Here is a 15685-nt window from a genome sequence, read left to right on the forward strand (position 1 = left end):
TGACTATGATCATGCATGCACAAAATATGGCACCAGTTCCTCACATTTGTATCATGGTTGTGATTAAATGAATTAGGTCAAGAGCATACATATAAGGCCCTATATGCATGCAAAGTATGCCAATTATTATTATATACACATGCAGCCAATGTCCTGTACTCATACTGTACTAACTGCTACGCTGGTGGCCACGTAGAGAACAATAATGTTTACTAACAGAAAAGAGGGCACTCAGGGTCATCAGCTTCTCTGAAAGTCTAAGAGCAAGATATATCAAGCCTTCTACAGATTGAAGTTACCCATAGCAACTAACTAGTCCTTTTAAATTCTAACTATAAGCTAATAGGTTGCTATGGGCAACTTTACAACTTGTCCACTCTATAGGAGCCTTAAATCTTCTCCCTAACTAACAAGCAGACACACAAAGACACACACACACACACACACACACATATTCTATTAGCCTACCAGTATGTTTGTGTGTGGGGGGGGGGGGGGGGGGGGGATGGAGCACTCAGAGGAAATCTGCACAAACATGTGAGCACCACTAGGCAGCTTTAGGCATGTGCCTAGGGCATCGGCCACTGGAGGGCGGTACTGAGCCCCCAAAGAGAGCAGGTGCCATAGAAAGCTGCAACATCGGTACCAATCCAGGAACTCATTCCAGCAGGGAGCGGGGAGCAGGTGAGTCAGTGAGCATCCCTCCAAAAGCCCCCCCATGGCCCAGATCCAGCCCATGAATCAATGCTAAACCCACTGCAAACACCCCCCCCCCGGTCATCATCAGGAGCATGCCTGTGGATTATTATCGGCAGCGCCGTCAAGCACTCACCCCCACTTCCCGTGCTGGACCACTGCACTACCTGGAGCGCGGGTAGTGCCTGCTGAAATCCCAAAATGTGCAGAGAGAATTAGATTTGGGTGAGTTATGTTGTTTCTGTGCAGGGTAAATGCTGGCAGCTTTATTTTTACACTGCAATATAGATCTCACTTTGAAGTCGTCGTCGTCGTCCCCCCCCGTCCCCCCCCAGAGGACGGGTAGCGGCAGGAATTGCCTGGGGAGCTGATAGGGCTTGCTACACATGTATATGCTGTCATGTCGGGAATTTAAATCCTGAATTTAGAGCCTTATTCTAGTTCACTCTTTCTGACAAAATCCTTCTTAGATGGACAAAACCATGTGCACTGCAGGTGGGGCAGATGTAACTTGTGCAGAGAGAGTCAGATTTGGGTGGGGTTTTACTTCAAAGTGAGATCTATATTGCACTGTAAAAATGAAGCAGCCAGTATTTACCTTGCACAGAAACAAAATAACTCTAATTCTTTCTGCACATTTTACATCTGCCCCCCTGCAGTGCACATGGTTTTGTCCATCTAAGAAGGATTTCGTCAGAAAGAATGAACTAGAATAAGGCCCTTAATGCAGTGAGGGAATAATACTAACCATTGATCCACTAATTGTCCTAAAAGACAAAGTTTTATTGAACTTTACTAAATGATGATGATGATGATAATGCTGCGTAATACTAGCTGACATATGGCAGCAGATTACTATTACAAGGGGTCTATCTTTCTGACCTGAAATGGAGACCTGGGTCATACCGTACTTATCTTGAGACTTTCCACATAGAGGACCCTAATTTGTTATTGCTAACATCCAAAAGGGCTAGCTTCAAAAAGTGATAAAACAGAGAGTGATAAACAACCAGCCAATCAGCTCCTAACTGCCATGTTACAGGCTGGGTTTGAAAAATGTCAGGCAGGAGCCGATTGGCTGGACGTTTATCATTCTATGGGGGAAATTTACTAAAATGCGTATTCTACTTCACATGTGATGTTTCTATGAGCAACCAATCAGATCTTGTCTACTATCTTCTAGAGCAGTGGTAGCCAACCCTAGCCCTCGAGAGCTACCAACAGTTCATATTTTCCAGACAACATAGCTGCTGCACAGCTGCACTCATTAATCACTGACACATTTTAAAAGATCCACAGGTGGAGCTAATTAGCTCACTTGTGATTCTGTGAGGAGACCTGCAAAACATGCACTGTTGGTAGCTCCCGAGGACTAGGGTTGGCTACCCCAGCTCTAGAGAGTGGTAAATAAATAAGAAGTAGCTTCTGATTGGTTGCCCATAGCAACATCACATCCTCCCTATCACTTTTAATACATCTGGCCCTGATTCTGGTGCTAGTAGGTTAGAATGACATGTGGCCCACCAATACTTTGAAAGGACAAGGGAGGTCATTCTAATCCGTACTCACCGCTGCAAATTCGCATGTGTAGGCCACCTGTGCAAGCGAATGTGGTGACTTGTATAGTCACCGGGCCATTTGCATGGAGAAGTGCGGGTAGAGAGGAGCAGACTCCAGTCACACCCATGGGAATTCCCAGGATTTCATGGGCGTCCCATGGTAATTTTCATCCGTGACGCAGGTGCGTCATTGGATGTCAGCTTCCCACCCTCTTCCCGTACCAAGGCGAATGCCTTACAAATCATTCAACGGTCTGCGAATGGATGTTTATGCAAAACATCGATTTGCATGCGTGCGTGTGAAATTGGTGTGCGTGCGGCGGGCGAACGTTCGTGATGGCAGTTGACTCGAATTTCGAGTCAACCACGATGACCTACAAAATGTAAAGTTGAACATAAGCAATGCCTTGCACTAAGAGAAGGGGAATATGGGAGGGACTGGCCTGCAGAGCTCAGTAATAGCACATCCACCCAATTGTGTCTCATGCACACCACAGCAAAGACGCATATTACTGGACCTGTAACTTGTGGATACTCAGCACTCAGGTTTCTGGTGACAAATGATGATGATGACTTTTGACAGCCTCATTTGTTTTCAGTCCATCTTAATCCCGCCTGCTGATACTATTATTAGTGGGACCACATTGTTTATGTGATTATTTCAATCCATACGAGAGCAAGTCTGCATTTTATTTCACTTAATTAGTTCTTTGATTTTGTGTCTTGTCTATATTTAATTGTATTTTCAATGATACATTTGTATTAGTATTTACAGTAGTAAGAACACTATGCAGACACCAGCGGTGTACAGTACATGACACTTTATTAGAAGTATTATGGTGTTGATGTGTTAACCACTTACTGGATTGTCTCTTTTGATGATTGAATTAAGTCTAGAGCATATTGAAACGTATCTAAAATTATTTTATGAAAAATAAATACATATTGAGTTTTTGAACATTGGAACATCACCTGTGCCTGAACTCTCCCCAGTCCCCCCGAGCAGCGCCGACCATCCCCGTGCCTACCGCCTACGTCACTTATGCAAATGGCGGCTGACGGCAGGGGAGCTCCGGTGTACGATCGCTGGAGCGTAGGGGTGAGTGGGTGGTAGGGGCTCTAACAGGAGGGGGGTGACGGGGGGGACCCCCAAAGGTAGTGCGCCAGTGGTGCTCCGCTCGAGGCACCACTGGCGCGCACCTAATGCAAAGTGGTATGCCCGGAAATTTTTTACGGACAGCCCACTGCGGCAGCACAGCTGAGCCCGGAAATTATCCGGGCATACCACCCAATACTGTGAAGAAACATCATTTGGTCAGCTGTTTAATCAGTATCTAAAGCCTTTCTTGATATCTGGTTGCTAATGGAGCTGCATTATTCTGTATGACAAAATACTATACTCCGTAGTTTGATGACGGCATATCCCATACCTCATTTTTAACCATTGAGGAGAAATAGTCCTTTTACATTATCCAAATTTGATCCTGATTACCCCTGAAGAAGTCCTCATCGGACGAAACGCGTAGGGTCATTTCTGCTGATTTAAGCCAGGAGTTGGATCAAAATCTTATGAGAATCACCAATCTTAAGAAAAAACTTTTTGTACTGATGTTTAGAATAAACACATTTGATTTTACTATTGTGTATTTTTTATGGTGAAAGTTTAAGAGCGCACTTCTATATCTCCCCTTTTATTTCTATCCCCTGTACCTCTATTAACAGCTAAGTTCTATAGAAGTGCTGCTACCCCAACGGCGCGGATAAAAATATTGAAAAACCCCATGTCGACCTTTTGACTGTCGACCTAACCCATGTTGACCTTCCTGCAAGTCGACCTAATGGTTGTCAACCTAATGGTTATCGACCCTCCTGCTGTATACCTAATGACTGTATCCTCTATTAACTGTTACTTCTGTATTTCAGTACAATGATCCCCTTTCTAACAGGAGAAGCTGAGGTGCCTTGTATATAAACAATACTTTCTGTGGTACTTGTTTCCTAGCACGGCGGACGCGACCGACGCGATTTTTGGGCTATTTTTAGCCTTTTCCCCGACAATTAAAAAATCGCGTCCATCGCATGCCTTAACTTAAGGTATGTGATGCGACCGACGCGATTTAACATTGAATGCATTGTATGCAATGTTAAATTCCTATGTAAAATCGGGTCCATTGTATGCCATTATAATGGCATACAATGTGACCGATGCGATGGACCCGATTTTACAAAGGGAACAATGTTAAATGGCCCAATGGACCCGATTTTTGATTGTATACCCACCCTGATGGGTAATTTGTATGTAAAATGCCCCCCCATCGTTAACGCCACCCCACGATGAACGCCAACCCGAAGCGCGGCGAGCGTCGACGGTACGCGTCCTCCGACCTTTTCATACCCCCACTGTCCACGTCGGCGTGGAGTTGATTTTATATAGTGTGGCTAGCGCAGCGAGCCACCGAGCCCGAAGCGTGGTGAGCGCAGCGAGCCCCGCGTGGGGACGCGTAATACCTGTGAAGTAATGCGCGTCCGCTCGCCACACTTCGGGCTCGACGTCGACGTGGATAGTGGGGGTATGAAAAGGTCGGAGGATGCGGACCACCGCCCATCGCGGGCTCGCTGTGCTCACCACGCTTCGGGTTGGCGTTAATCGTGGGGTGGTGTTAACAATGGGGGGACATTTGACTCATCAGGGTGGGGATACAATGAAAATTGGGGTCTTGGGGGCATTTAACATTGGGGCCAATGTAAAATCGGGTCTCGGACCATTTTACATTGGTTCTGCCTCTGACAGTTCAGTGACCTCAAAATTTGTTCAATAGGTTTATCTCAACCCACCTAAAATGTTGGAGAGGTGCGCTCTGCACCTGTATCCTATGTTGCGGCAGCATTAGCATCAGCCCGCAGGCTGTTTGTCCCTCTATGCCCTCCGTACCTGCAGTAGGCAGTCCCAGTCTCGCACGCTGTGTCAGTTAGACAGTGTGCCTTGACAGTCAGTCAGCGTGCCCTTTCCTCAGGTGCATCCTGCACACCTTTCTATATAGTGTCTGTCCCACCTTGTACATCAGTAGCGCACGCAGGGGGGGTTTCTGAGTACCCAGAAACCCCCCCTAGAAGTCTAAGGACCATAGGCTGAAAGCTGAGGGTCCCCTCTTTCCATGGGTAAAGGAATTTTAAAAATCGTCCCTTGGGAACCGGAGATATCTGACTTCAAAGCAGTGGTCCCCATCCAAGCCTGTTAATTGCTCTTCCCAGTCTGATATTTCAGGTTCTGTCTGACTTAGAGTTTTTCTGAAGGAATATTCCAAAAGCTGGGACTCTCTCCCTTTGATGGACACTAGGAGCTTGTCTCTACTGTTCCCAAAATCAGAGATATCAGCCTTCCAGCAGCTGGTTACTGCTCCAGCTCCACACACCTGGTATGTAGTTTTATATACTCATTGGCAGATTGCTCTGCCTCCTGAACTCTGATCCCCTAGTCCCCAATACCATTTGGTAGGTGGGATTCTCTAGTTTGTAATTCCATTAAAATCTAAGAAATCTATTTCTGGGAACTGGAGATATCTGCAGTCAAGCAAGCTGTCCTCCCTCCAGAAAATTATGAATAATAAGACCACTCCACTATACACCCCATCTCTGCATATTAAACATCCTCTACTACCCTGGAAGTTATGTATCAGGGCCCCTTCTTTCAGCCCAATGCCCCCTTCTCCCACCCCATCTCCCACCATCTGTGCAGTAAAGGGGTAATTAGTGGAAATTACTGATCCAGGCCCTACATGCTGAGCAGTTGATATAATACCCCCTACCACCCGGGGCAAAGCTTTCCCCACCCCTACCGCTGGAGGATCCGTAAGTGCCCCAATACATTGCTATGCCCAGGGGTCTACACTGCTGTTGATGCCCCTGTATGTATATATATATATATATATATATATATATATATATATATATATATGTATGTATATATATATATATATTTTTTTTTTTATTAGTATTATTTATATACATTTGGTCTATCTATAATACTTTAACTGACCCGGCATATACTGGGTCACCTAAGTGTCCATCTCCGTGCTTTGCTCCGCCCCTCTGGAAACCCCCTTCCGAAAATCCTGCGTTTGCCACTGTACATGAGGTAGTGTGCCCCGCGCTGTGCAGCACCGTTGGGAGAGATGGAGCTTCTGCAGTGTAGAGACAAGACAATGCTATTACAGTTAGTGTATACTCGGTCCCCACTGTCTACCCCGCATTGGCTAACGATAAGTACCTGCACCATACACCTGCATACACTGTGTACACCTGCCTGTTATATACCTGCTATATTCTGATACTGCAAGTTAACCCTTGACTGTTAACTTTGTGCATGCTCACTTAATAAACCCAATTCCTGGTTAAGCTTCCAAAAGTGTGTCGTCTAACAACACCACAAGCACCGCTATATACTCTGCCAACAGGTTATGGACCCAGAACCCACATGCTTGGAAGATTATCCCCTAAAGTTGAGTGATAGCACTGAATATAAAAGAATACACAGACAAGTCTTAAGGTGCGTACACACGGAAAGATTTAGCAAATGATCCAATCTCGTTAACAATATCTTCAGAACTCCTGGTGTCAAATAGTGAACGATTGTACAAACAATTACATATGAATGATTGACCTTCAACGATGGTGGAAGGGAGTGGGAGCCAGTCAATCAGCTTTACCAAATCGTTCATCATGCATACACATGAACCGATTGATAAACATTGCAAAAGATTGGTCTATGGTCTTTCTGCATGCAGGAAAGACCAAAGACCTCTATCAACGACCAGTGGGTACGCGCATCGGCATCGATATCGTTCATACACATGGAATGATTTGAGCAATTGGTTGTTTTGATCGATTGGGAATGCCCAGATCATTTGCCAAATCTATCCGTGTTTATGTACCTTTTAAAGTGACATTTTATAGAAGAGTTAAAGAGATGTATAACCCAGGGCACCGTATGAGCTTTCCCAAGCTAATAGGCTCAGAGAACTACACCACATGGAATTCACCATGGAAATGCAGCTTAAGAGGGAAAAGCTATGGAAGATCATGGTACAGCCAGAAGAAAGTCCAAACTCAGAAGAGGTAGTGAGAGCATAGGTGGACGAGGAAGTAGTAGCGATGGTGATGCTGCAGAACCTGACTGCGGAATTTTACTTCTTAGTAGTGTCCTTATGCTTGCCACACATCAGACCAACTTTCATCCAACCATCCAAGTAGTTGGTTAGATGGAATAAAAATCTGGTACTGGATGGGAGCAAATGACAAAGAGCAATTTGGAAAATGGACAAAAACCTTCAGTGAAATTATTTAAATCAAACAGATTTGTCTGAGCAATAGTGGAATAGATGACAATTGAGACTGCGCTCAGAGCAGCTATCAAGTAGAAATATCAGGGATAGTGGGTCGCCAAACCCTCTAGAACAAATACAGAAAAACAAAAGGATATCTCTTTCTCAAAACAGCGCTCTTACCACCTCTAAAATGTTTTTAGGGGGATGATTTAGAAAGTTCTCAGGGTACTCTTTACTTAGAAGGGCGCCCACGATTTTGATCGTGGGCATCGTTAGTAAAAAATCTCGGGCATCTCGGGCATTGAATGCACTAAAAAATTGAATATTCTTAGGATAACGGCGCAGTATGCATAAATTACGCTGTGTAGCTAGAAAAAGATGTTTTTAGTTTACTTCCGTTTTGAGGGGATAGACACACCCCGGATGGGATGTCCTTCCTCCCCTCAGGTATAAAAGAAGTTGTAGGAGTGATGCTAAGTACACCTTGATAAAGACAGCAGTCGAAACGCGTTGGTGGCTTTTATTTGGGTAATCACATTGGTCAGGACCTGTTTGGGTGAGTGTGTTCCGGTCACCTTATCCTCTGTACGGCCCTTTTTTCCAACTCCAATGTTTTTGCCTTTTTAATATTCCAATTTTAAAATAAATTGAGTTTGCCAATTATTTGGAAGCATCTCTCCTTTTTTGGATCAAAGAACTACCAAAGATACCTTGATATGAGGAGTAACAGAAATTACAAGTAAGCAAAACGTGAGCATCTGCTTGAAACTTAAGGAAAAGATACCCTTATGTATATGGTGATGTTTTATTATATGTAAGCACAGTGTAAGCAACTCTTACCTATAGAACACAAGGGTGATCCCTTTCTTAAAAATCATCTACACACCCCATAGACCTACTGGGTATGTAGTATGACCCGTTGGGTAATATCTATTCAGAATCTTTCCTCATTAGCACCTATTGATATCATTCCTCCGTGTTTATATTTCATAAACTCACCTGAGAGGAAAGGATAAGAAAAGAAGGTGAAAATGAGAAAACGGTGAAAAGAAACCTTTATGTGTATGGCGACATTTTTCATTTATGTAAGCCAGTGTAAGCAGGAACTAACATCTCTAGCACCATGGTGACCCCATAAGAAAATAATTTCGTCACACCCCAGAGCGGAATATATTGGTATCCCGTTTGAAAAATCCTACTATCTAGACTTGCTACACTATTATATTCTTTTCATTTTTTTCTATGTCTTTGATGCGGGAAGAAAATTTGAAAAGAACAGGAAACTGAGAACTTTCGAAATCATCCCCCTAAAAACATTTTAGAGGTGGTAAGAGCGCTATTTTGAGAAAGAGATATCCTTTTGTTTTTCTAGATTTGTCTGAGCGACAGGTTTTGTCTGTTTCCAGATTTTCAGAGCAAATTACTGAATTACATTTGCTCCCATCCAGTACCAGATTTTTATTCCATCCAACCAACTAGTTGGATGGTTGGATGAAGGTTGGTCTGATGTGTGGCCAGCATTAGAGTCAAACTACACCAAGTTAATTACTGAAATTGTAAGAGCCAAGCTACTGCAGTTCCAGGAGCGTATTCCCATCAAGACCATAGCTGAGGGTTCTGTCTTGGTCGCAAAGTGCACAAAGTTTAGGAAGCACAAGTTTAAGTGTTTTGTATGTCACAAGATAGGACACAAAACTTCAGATTGCAGAATGAAAAATACCAATAATGCACAGAAGTGGCATGACACGTAGCAGACAACTAGAGAAAGGACTGCTGGACTTGGGAGCCATTAGGCATTTTAGCTGCAATCAACATCGGTTTAATTCTTTGACACCATGTGAACCCACTACAGTTAGAGGGATTGGAGAAAAGGTGCTTATTGCATCACAAGCTGGGTCAATCACAGTACGTCTAAGAATTGGAGGAGAAACAGTTGTTACAGACATCCAAGATGTGTTGTTCGTGCCAGATTTGGGAAGTAACCTCATCGTCATCAGCGTATTGGAGAAACAAGGTTCAATCAATGGCTAGAGATACTTTATGACTTTCATTGATGACCACAAGAATGACGCACGTGTACTTCATTTAAGAGTGAGGAGTCAGAAAACCTTAGTGGAGACTTAGATGGGTCTGAAGTTAAAGATCCTGAGATCTGACGGTGGAGAGTACGACAAGTGTTAGCCGAATAAACATCAACTAACAATTGCTTACACATAATTGGAACAAAATGGCGTGAGTGAGCGGAACAATTGTTGAGAGAGCACGGACGATGTTAAGTGACGCTGGCCTGGAGAAAAGATTTTGGGCAGAAGCAGTATCTACTGCAGTATACCTAAAGAATCGTGCACCTACAGCAGCTGTTAAAGGTAAAACAAAAAGCCAAGCCTTAGTCATCTACGTGTCGACCAAGTACAGGTTGGCCTTTTGTCTATGTCGACCTTGTGTCTGTTTACCAATAGTGGTCGACCTCTTGACTGTCAGCCTAGATACTGTTGACCTATCAAGTGGAATTATATTCAGTACAAGGGAAAGTAGTATGTAGGAAAATGTGCACTCACGCAAAAGCCATTACTTGCAGACATGGCAGCTGAAGCAGAATCCATATTGCTCCATATTGGAGAGTATAAGCAACTCAGTCATATGTGGACTTACTGCATGGCTGGAGGGATGTAACTACAGAATGTTGGCAAGTCAACTGAGGGCAAGTCAATTTCAGCGGTGCAAGTGACCCCTGGCAAGGATGACTGTAAAGCTAAGCAGATGGATAGCGATGGCACTATCACAGAGATACTGAGGGTTATTCACACCTAATAACAAGGCTGCTAAATTGCAGAGCCCTGCAATCAGGTATATGCTGCCCAGCCACAGTGAAATCCCAGGCTCTGCAAGGCTCCGAATTGCATAGCACAGCAAGCCGCCCACCATCAAATGATTTTGCCATTGTGTGAAGTTGCTTCGCAGCTGCCCTGCATTTGCACGGGGACCGATGGTGGCACTGTGCACATGCGCATTTCTGCACATGTGTATGCACCCAGGACAGTGGGCGTGGGGTGGCCCCATTTCTTATGCTAATGATGCGGGTGCGGGGGGCGGCAGCTGACATCACCGGATGTCAGCTGCCCACCCATTTCCTTCCCAGTGTGCACGCATATAAGCAAGCATACTTGAAAGTCCCTTTTATATGCATGCACCTTCCAAATCTTTCGATGGTCAGCAACAGGGTTAACCAGAATAACCCCCTGTGTGTAGACGAGGACTTGCTCTGCAGCTGCGGTAGAAACAGGCTGATCAGGACCGGAGCTGAAGTCACATGACTGCCCTTCAAACAGTTTTCCTTGACACTTCCAGAAAATGTCAATGAACTTGTGTAGGGCTAGCACTTAAAAAATTTGCTCGATTTCATCACAGGATCGAGTGGCCTCTAGTGGTCAATGGTGGTATTTCACCTCAAAAAGGTGAGCCGTAGTTAGGCTTTTATATACAGTATATACCTTACTGCTAATGTGAGAATTTGCAGTGGACTGGGAGGAGTAAGCCGCTGCCCAGACAGAAAGAGTAACCGCCCCTTGCAAAATTGCAAAAAAATTGCAAATGGATCACTAATCGCCATCCATTTGCAAATCCATACGCAATTTATGGACCGACAAAAGGATTTTACCATCTGTGCATATGTAAAGGTGGCACATGACATCAGCCGCCTGTCTTCATCCCACTGCCCGCAAATATCAGTCTCCACTGATATATATATATTTGCGAAGACAGGAGAAATTATTCAATGGTCGTCAACCATCAAATGCTTTCTCCTGCATGTGTCTTCCAGCAGCGGAGCAGGGGGTGCATTCGCTGGGGCGGCATCAGAAGGCTTACCGAGTCAACCAGAATCACCCTCTTGGTTCAAATTCACTAATTAGCAATCCACTCTGAATTAGGCCCTTAGTTTAATGCAAGTAATGTGGGTGTAATGACAGCAAACCTGTTAAATTCACATCCCTGATCACAGCCTGCTACCAGTTCTTTTGAGAAAATCTATCTACCAACATGAACTACTTGCATCCATTGTGCATGTGCTTGTGTGTGTGCACTGCCATTATCCCGTGATTCACATGTTGCGATACGTATGCATCATTGTGACAATGGTGGGGGACACAGCTGTACAATACCAGACTTTATTTCCTACCATCCAACTACTGTAGTTGGCTGGTTGGGTAGGTTCTCTTTTTGGTTTGTGTGGTCAGTCAATCAGCATTTTATCACTGTCTCTCTGTTACTATACATGGAAATTGTATAATGTATGGTAAACTCATTGACTGCAGTGTCTCACTTACACAATATTGATTATGCATCTACAATATGTGCAACCAGTGGTTCCCATACCTTTTTTAATTATGGCCCACTAGTGCCGTGGTTCCCAACCTCGGTCCTCAAGTACCCCCAACAGTTCTCATTTTCCAGGTCACCCAGCAGGTGCACTCATTATTCACTGGCACATTTTACAAAGATCACAGGTGGAGCTCATTATTTCACTTGCGATTCTGTGTGGAGACCTCAAAAACATGAACTATTGGGGGTACTTGAGAACTAGGGTTGGAAACCACTGCCCTGGAGCATCAGAAATATTTTTCACGGGACCCTTAAGCCAAAGTGATTCTATTGAGGATTTTGGGGAAATAGAATAAATTCAGTAAATTGTGTTCAATTTTCAATTGTGTCATCCTTAGGTGTAGTTATGTAGTGAGGGACATGATTCACTTTTGTTTGTCTATATCATTTATGATTGGAAGCCACAAGCACTGGTTTTGCCTATTCTGATATACTGCTCATAAATAATTAAACTTGGTCCTGGACCACAATTTCCCCAATGCATCCCAGGTTGTGACAGCACACAGGTTGAGAACCACTGTGTACCACAATATAATATGCCCTAGATTATGAAAGTATTAGCTCAAGAGCACAGGTCATTGATTCTTAAGTGTTTAGCACAAAGCTTTTTGCGCTCATTATAAGCCAGAACTATTATGACCAGGTGTGTTGCTAATGCCAGGCATCTGCGAGGTAAGCACAAGTAAAGCATTGATCAATTCCTTGCTCTGGGTGTAGCTTCCTTTTATTTAGTTAGCAGGACCGGAAGGTAAAGAACGACATTGCATGTGAAGAACACGTGATACCGTTTCCGTGATCTGATCGTTACAAGAGTGTTTGAAGCCATTTATTGGCTTCAAATAAATCAGGGCTCCGGCATATACACTACGCAATCATTGGATTGATCAGCCAACATTTTGTGGATTCATTATCCAAACATCTGCTGTTAAACATCTGACACCTGATATCTGGTACAAGGTTATCCCCACCCCTTTTATCTTGAGTATTTTAGATATTAAAATATTTTATTCTTTGAACATACTGCTCCATGGAAAGTTAATTTTTTTCATTCCTTCACATATACATTTGTGTCGTGACTCGTGAGTATGTAAAGAAACCCAGATGCATTTGACTTTTACTGTATATGAGTAAGCCTGAGTGTGAGAATCACTTCAACTCATGTATACATTTTAGTACTTGTGGTGATGGGAATCCATAGCCATATTGGTAAAGATACCTTAATGTGTTTCATCACAAACTACTAAGTGTAAGAAATACGTAAGCATCACTTTACATATTCATGAGGGTGTGAAAGGATTGAAGAGTGACGGGAATCTACAGTTTCACTGCTAAAGATACATTTATGTGTTTCAGCATATATCATCTTGTGTAAGCAACACGTAAGCACAGCTTTACATATGCATGAGGGTGTTGAAGGATTGAAAAGTGAAGGGAATCTATAGTCCCACAGCTAAAGATACCTTTACATGTTTCAACATACATCGTCTTGTGTAAGCAATATATAAGCATCACTGCATATATAGAGGCATTGGAAAATTTGTTAACCTGCCCCAATTGTTTTAACATCAAATAGATTTTTTTGATTGCCTAGTTCCATTGTTTTCATTTATGTTCCTTGACTATCATAATTGGTGAAGACCTACTGTATGTGGACCTCAAAAACCTGAATATACCCACGCAGACATCTCTACTGTACACTAAAAGTATCATTGAGAACGACTGCTGTTTTTTCATGTAAGACACATATGACTATACATCTGTTTGCTTGTTTAGAGAAAATCTGGTAATGTTTGGGAACACATGTTAAAATTGTCATTCAGACAAATTGGTTAAATCCATTTAATTTAACCAATTTATCCAAACAACCAGTTTTGTCCATTTTCCAGATTGTAGGCGCAAATAGTTGATTATCATTTGCTCCCAGACATTAACAGATGTTCATTCCAACCAACCATATTGGACAAATGATCTTACATTGAGTATCCAGCTTTAGATATTCAACACAACCTAGTTATCGTTCATTGAGCCCTTTAAAAACCTACAGTATTTCTACAGACACAGCAGACACAGAGATACAGGAACCACTGCAAGGCAATGACCTATAATTATTGCTGTGGAATTACTATGCAAAAAACTTAAATGTCACATTTTTTTAAATCAAGTACTGCACATTTCTCATGTTCCTAACATTTCCCTGCATAATAAAATAAAAGAGTTATTATTTTGTCAAGTCAATTAGATAGATTCAGGGGTATTTGAGAAGTAAGCTGCTAAACTCTGACCTACTGTATGCTATTTCAAGGCAAGTCACAGTTTTGGTCAGATTTAACATGTAAACTGAAACACACCTCCATAGCTTACTGCAATAGAATAGATCACACGCAGTTACTTCAACTTCTTAGACAGACAAATAAACATCTTACCATATACTCCATGTTGGAAGCAGGAGGATACACTTGACCTCTCAGTGTGTTATGCAGATCCAGGATGACCTTCATGTCACTCTCTGTTATGGCCCTTTTAGATCTCTGTTTGGCAACCCACCATTCCCCATCTTCATCCATATACTTTTCCAAGAGGCTCTCTAACTGTGTGGCATTCGGAATCAACATTGTAGCAACTGTTTGAGCTATGAATAGCCAGACAGCCACCCTGAGCCACTCTCCTGCAGCAGAATTCATGGTGAGAGGTCTGGGAACTCTTTAGGGGTGAACTCCAAGCCAAATCTGGCTGTATATACTTCCAAGATTCTCCTGTGTGAAGACAGGCGGCATGAAAAGGCTAAATAGAAGTGTATGATTTCAGCACAGGAATTCTGTCCACAGTACTCAAATTTTCGTTTTTGAAGATCATTTAGATCAAGGTAAAGTTTCCGCAATCGCCTGGCTTCCTAAAATAATAGGATGGGAAATACTAAATAATCCAACTACAAAGTGCTGACTGGAAAGAATTAACTAACAGTGCAGCAGCTGAGAGTTCTACTGTTTATATAGAACTTCCAGGAATTAAACAAATGTATTTGCATGCATTCTATACATATTTACAGCCATCTCAACTCCCACACTCATGTAAACCATTCATGCAATACAGAAGATGTGTAACTTTGTATCTATAAACAGGAAATCTCTATACTTACAGAATGTGCAGAGCCACTGAGGCTGCTGTGGGCTGCACAGTTACAGAAGTACAGTATATGAAGCACAAGGTGACTGGATACTTACTGATGCAGAGAAGGGTCTGTGCAGAGCCAGGAGCTATGCTGTTCTGTGTGCTGCTGGGTGATATAGGCACACAGTGAGCACCGGCTTTCACAGCAGAGGAGTTCCTGCAGATGCAGGGACTGTGCTGGGAGGAGCAAGCAGTAGGGACTGGGTACAGGCTACCCCCCTCTCCTGATTGTCATGTGCTCTGTGTTCTGCAGGTGGGTGGTCCAGCATGCAGACAATATACTCAGTTCTGCACAGTGCTGTTGTGGCTTTATGATGTGTTTGCAGGGCTGCAGGTGTAACAATCCTACGACACTAGTAATGCAGTATAGTTAGTTCATTCAGAAACAACATACATGCATTAATAGAATTAAACCTCCAGATACTCCTATAGATATAAAATCAGACATGTCAAATATTGAGCATCATTCAACATGCAGAAAAAGTACAATATTCTGTGTTTATAGCTTTTTTTCATCATATTATATTTAGTTTGCAAAATAAGTTTAATACATGTATT

General features: G+C 43.0%; 1 protein-coding gene across 2 annotated transcripts in view; it reads right to left on the bottom strand.

The window, feature by feature from the left end:
- CRISPLD1 (cysteine rich secretory protein LCCL domain containing 1) overlaps nt 1-15309 on the bottom strand; it is a 96017-nt gene extending 80708 nt beyond the window's left edge. Inside the window, exons 1-2 of one of the 2 annotated variants that reach the window (XM_083187305.1) lie at nt 15181-15309; nt 14383-14712 (exon numbers count right to left, since the gene is read on the bottom strand). In XM_083187305.1, coding sequence (XP_083043431.1) covers nt 14383-14640 — 258 coding nt within the window. In that variant the 5' untranslated portion in view covers nt 14641-14712; nt 15181-15309. Of the gene's footprint in view, nt 1-14382; nt 14850-15180 lie in introns of both variants that reach the window. The other variant, XM_083187304.1, reaches the window with a different exon arrangement.
- Nucleotides 15310-15685: the final 376 nt, after the last annotated feature.

This window comes from Crinia signifera, chromosome 5 (assembly GCF_055691185.1).
Source record: "Crinia signifera chromosome 5, ASM5569118v1, whole genome shotgun sequence".
NCBI lineage: Eukaryota > Metazoa > Chordata > Amphibia > Anura > Myobatrachidae > Crinia > Crinia signifera.